At 50.9% G+C, this 5419-nt stretch overlaps 1 protein-coding gene across 1 annotated transcript; it reads left to right on the forward strand.

The window, feature by feature from the left end:
• Window positions 1-1902: 1902 nt before the first annotated feature.
• Window positions 1903-2821, forward strand: LOC119332008 (chaperone protein dnaJ 11, chloroplastic-like). Its single transcript, XM_037605187.1, has one exon. The coding sequence runs from the start codon at window positions 2060-2062 to the stop codon at window positions 2450-2452; it is 393 nt and encodes a 130-aa protein (XP_037461084.1). The 5' UTR covers window positions 1903-2059; the 3' UTR covers window positions 2453-2821.
• Window positions 2822-5419: the final 2598 nt, after the last annotated feature.

Here is a 5419-nt window from a genome sequence, read left to right on the forward strand (position 1 = left end):
ACCCTCCACCCCCCACGTTCAAGTGGGGCGTTCAGCATTTTGGGACGAGGGAACGGGTCCAGAAATTCAGGTACCAATCTAAAAAAATTGCATAAAATAGGTGGAAGTTGGTTGAAAAGGCTAAATTATTAAGAGTCAATTACACCACCGGTGCCACAACTTGACGCGAAAAGTCAGTTTAGTGCTACAACTTGCGGCATACATTGAATTGGTGCCATAACTTGGCTTTGATGTGCATATACGGTGCAAATCACGTTTCTATACGAACACGGTGCTGATTAGGCACTCCGATGTGTGCGACTGGACGACGTGTGTCTGCTATTTGAGCAAGAAAAACCATGGGTATATTTTTTCTCATGAAAAAGCACCTGGTAGCGACCCATATTTTTCTCGCAGATGGGGCCTATTGTGCAAAAATTGTCATCCAGGTATTCGATCACGTGACCTGAGGTATGTAGTACCGCCGGCCAAACAAATACACCCAACATCATTACTTGTGATTAACTGATACAAAAAGCATATAACCGTTCTGACTTCAGTGGGATGGAGTCCCAGCGATCCATTTTACACCGTTATTTTTTTAAAAAAATACATGTAAATTGTAACCGCGTGTTAAAGTAAAATAAATTTAAAAATAACAGTGAAAACTTTCATATACTAATATTTTTTTAAGTCATGAGCATTCTAAACTTTTATTATCATTTATTGAAATAAAATATATACTTTATAAATTCCTAAAAAAAGTAACGTTGTTGGGTGGTGTGGTGGCCACTCACACATGGTGGCATGTGCAACATATCGCTGCTTGTAATCCCAGCCAACTATTTTTACGTTATATGAATATATGTTTTTAGAGCATGAACACTTTTATATACTATGTGAATATTTTAAAACTTATTTAATAATTTATGAAAATATATAGTAAAATAAAAAACTTTCTTAAAGGATGAACACTTTTATGCACAACATGATTCTTTTTAATAGGGAACATTTTTAAACTCTTATAAACACTTACTTTAAGCATGAAATTTTGTAGTATATTACATAAATATTTGGATGAAACTGTGACCAATTTTTAAAGTTATATAAGAATTTACCGAAAATATGTTCTTATTCAATATGCAAATTATTACATGAACAATTTTGTACTTCATAATTTGATATATGGATAAATACTAAATCCATACACGATTGTTTTATACATATATATCATTTATAACACACTATTATATTTTACATATATTCTATAAATTTTTGAAAAGAGAATTGCAAAATGAGATGTAGGGACTGCAACCTAGTTAGCAGTCACAAAATATACAGCAGCAGCATCGAGTTATTAATAAATGTGGCTGATTGTCAGGTGGTTATACTTGCGCTGCTGCTACCTACAGGGCAGTTGTTTGAGTCCCTCACGTACCAATTTTTCATTTATTTGTGGGAGGCTGACAAGTGGACCCTTGCAACCATGGAATAGTATTTTTCGTGAGAACAATATTTCGAGGTTTATTTTTTTGCAAAAAAGCAGGCCACACGTCCACTTTGCCGCTAGTCGCTGACAGCAGGCCCGTGCCACGTTGGCGTGCCTAATCAGCATCCTGCTTGTATAGAAACGTGATTTGCATCGTATATGTACGTCAAAACCAAGTTATTGCACCAGTTCAATGTATGCCGCAAGTTTTAGCACTAAACTGATTTTTCATGCCAAGTTGTGGCACCGGTGGTGTAATTGACTCAATTATTAATGATGGAGAGTCCCTTTCCGCCTTGTTAGGGGAAGGGAAGAGGAGGTGGACCACGAAGGTGCCACGAAGGCAACAGCCTGGGCACTAGGAGAAGCCACTAGTCGCTGACGCAGCAGCAGGAGCTCACATATAATCTCTTCTTCGCTGGATGAAAATCAAATCTTTTTGCGGAGATAAGATCCAGAGCCGGACTTACCAGTGGCACCACCGTCGTCTATAAATCCACCGGCGTCTACGCTCCCCTCGACGCCGACGGACAGCAGAGCAGCACAGCACTACTACCCTGCTTTGGATCAAGAACAGAGGACCCATCACCGATGGCTGCGTTTGCTGCCGTGACCATGCCACTCCCAGGTCGCGTCTCCGGATCCCGGCGGCGCGTGCTGGCGCGGGCTTCTGCGACGATGGCGGTACCGGCGGGGAGGACGCACTACGAGGTGCTCGGGGTCGGCGCGGGGGCCAGCAGCGGGGAGATCAAGGCGGCGTACCGGCGCTTGGCGAGGGAGGTGCACCCGGCCGCCGCCGGAGGAGGCGACGGCGAGGGGTTCATCCGGCTGCGCGCGGCCTACGCCACGCTGGCCGACCCCGACGAGCGCGCGCGCTACGACCGGGAGGTGGCCGGCCGCGCGGCGGCGATGATGGTGCGGCGGGCTGAGGCGGCGGGGCCTGTGTTCCGGCGGAGGACGTGGGAGACGGACCAGTGCTGGTAGGACGACGCCGGGCATACGCATGCTCTGCTTTCCCATTCCCCAGGCCGGCGGCCGTTTGGTTCAGACACGGTGCGGCGTCGCGGCCCTGCTCGCCGGAGGAAAAACCGCGTCAGTTGCCAAGCGCCGTTCGATCCGTCTTGGACGGCCCAGATCGTGGTCGCAAGAGGAAGAACTGCGGCACAGCGAGAGACGTTTTTTTTTTTGCGGGTGCGAGAGACGTTTCTAGAAGATCTCTTGTGCGTTCGATCATTAGCAAGATGCAAATTTGTAAATTAATTCAGGCCTAATCCTGAAGGAATATATACACTAGCTCTTTGGTTCGACAAGGAATTAATGAATACTGCAATAATCCATGTCGATCATTTTTTAGAGATTGTCACATCAGGATAATTTCGACAGCTCGGAAAAAGAATATTGCCATATTATTTTTTGCAAGAAAAAAAACATTGTGATCATGTGACCAAATTATTTCCCCGAGGAGTAAATCATTACTGCCGATCTCGCGTAGCAAAGAAACAGCTAAAATCCACATCGAAAAAAGACAACCATAACCATAATAATGATAAGGTGAAGAAATCTCAGCTATTGTACCATATACCAAAGTCCCCTTCCTAAGCGACACTTCCGACTGCCCGCTAGTGCCCATGGGCTCCCGCGACCGCACCCGCGTCGGGTGAGCGCCCCCGGCGCCGGCGACTCGATCTCCCTTCTCCGGCTACCCCTGCAGCTGCCGAGGCCAGATCCGGAGTCCCCTGCTTGCCCTCTCTCTTCTCCCTGCGAGGCTCAGCCCGACGTCAAGCAGATGGGAAGGATGGTGCTGTCGCGTCCGTGCAAGTGGCGGCTGGGCGCGCGCCGCCGACGCACGGATCTCCGGCCTCCGTGCTCCGTTGCGGCCGCTGTGACCGGATCCGGGTGCCCCGAGGCGCGCTCTCCCACGTCCTCAGCGCCGCCCTGCGCCCCGGTTCGCCCTGCGATGCCGCTCGAGGAGGCCTCCGCGGCGGCCGCCGCTCCGGCGGCCTCTCCGGCTGTTGCAGCCGTCGTCCTTCCGCCGTCTGCATTGCCATCCCGGGCTGATAGCGTCGTGGAGACCAAGGCAGGAGTAGGGTCGTGCACTTGGGCTGCAAGCACCATCCCGGCTGCTGGCGTTGTCCCTCGACCGCGGCCGCTGCCGCCAGCTTGCAGATTCAGGAGGGAGGATGGGGGTGTGAAGGCCTCGTGCACGCCCCGTCTCAATCCTGCGTCAACATCTGCTTCTGTCCGGACTCATGCCGCCCCCATCCCTCTTGTCGGTGTTGTCTCAAGTGTGCTGCTGCCGGCCCCTGCTGCCCCGGCGAATGGAGAGGATGGGCGTTGTGAAGAGGATCTGGCTCTGTCGCTGCCCGCCAATGCAAAGAGCACCGTTGTTGCCATGGGGCGTGAGCTAACCAGTGCACCGCGAGCCCGAGCCCTGTTGCCGGCCCCTGTGGCCCCGGCCAATGGAGACAATGAGGGCTGTGGAGAGGAGATGGCCTTGACGCTGCCCGACAATGCAAAAAGCATCGTTGCTGGCATGGGCAACGGGCTGACCGATGCACCACGAGCTGTGTTGTGGGCCTCCGCTGCTGACAACAATGACGAAGATGACGACGAGGAGTTGGCCCCCCAGACGCCGCCGACTGTCACCAAAGCCCTCGACTCCGAAGGGATTTGCATGGGTCATGACACAGACACAAGTGAGGGTTGGCAGGAGGTGCTACCGCGGCGCGGCCCGCGTCGTTCGACTTCGTCGCCATCCTCGATGATGGCTCCTCGTCCTCCTCGTCCCATCCCTGCTTGGCTCCATGGTAGATGCTGTAGATGCCTTGCTTATGGGCATCGTGCGGTTGTTTGCAGAGATCCGTTGCGGTGCTCTCGTTGTTTGGAGAATGGTCATCGTGCGCGTGAATGTCGCAACCCCCGGCGTCCTCTGAGCTCATTATCATGCCTTGATGTGCCGCATGTGTCCCGCCTCGGCACCGTGCATCGTGTTGCTCCTGCTTCATGTGAGGGTTCGGTGAGATCCACACCCCCTTCGAAGGCGCTTCACCGTGGGTCTTGGGCATCTGTTGTCTCTGTTGCTGCTGGCTCGGCAACCCCGTCCGAGCTGATGTTGCAGTCCGCACTGGCTGATCAGACTGCACTATTGCAAGGTTGTGTGGCGCGGGTTGAGAGCTTTCTGGAGCGAGCGGAGGTTGCTCTGGGTAGACTATCCCTTGTGCCGGCTCTGTTGCAGACCACTCTGACGTCACATTCTCCTTGTGTGGCCGGTGTTTGCTCCGTGGAAGACAGGGGTGAGGAGTTGTATGGCTCTTTCTCCCCTCGTGTTGGAGTCCATTCATCGTCGGTGCCTACCTCCCCTCCTATGGTGTCTTCCACTGAGGGCGAGTCCATCGCCGTGCTTGTGACTCCGGTGCTGCAGATCATGCCTGAGCTTAGGGAGCTATGCCTGAGTCTATCAGTGGAGCATACGAAGGTGGACATGTCGGCGGCCTCGATTGAAGGACAAGTTTCGCCTCTGTCAAGTGAGCAGTTGGAGGTTTCTTTGGTTGATGATGCTAAAGGGAAGGCAGCTGCAATTTCATGATTGGTAGTGCTTAGTGTTTCGCGTTGTCCATGTGGCTTTGGTCTTTTGAGTCGTAGAAGTGGCTGTGGTTTAGTGTGTGTTGGGAGCATTTGGTGGACCGTCTACGTGGTCGCGAGAGTGAGTCGCTTCTGGAGTGTCACTTTTGTAGTGTTTGTATCGGTTTTTGCCCGGTTTTCCTAAATTAACCGAGCAATTCTCTTCTTCTTAATTAATCGATGAGGCAATCCTTTTGCCTCTGTTTCGAAAAAAAAAGATAAGGTGAAGAAAACCCAAATAATAAAAAAATGGATGTGCTTCTTTTTTTAAACATAAAATGATTTTATCCCTCATATGATAGACATAACGTTTACAATTTGGGGAAGGAT

This window comes from Triticum dicoccoides, chromosome 7A, assembly GCF_002162155.2.
Source record: "Triticum dicoccoides isolate Atlit2015 ecotype Zavitan chromosome 7A, WEW_v2.0, whole genome shotgun sequence".
Classification (NCBI taxonomy): Eukaryota; Viridiplantae; Streptophyta; class Magnoliopsida; order Poales; family Poaceae; genus Triticum; species Triticum dicoccoides.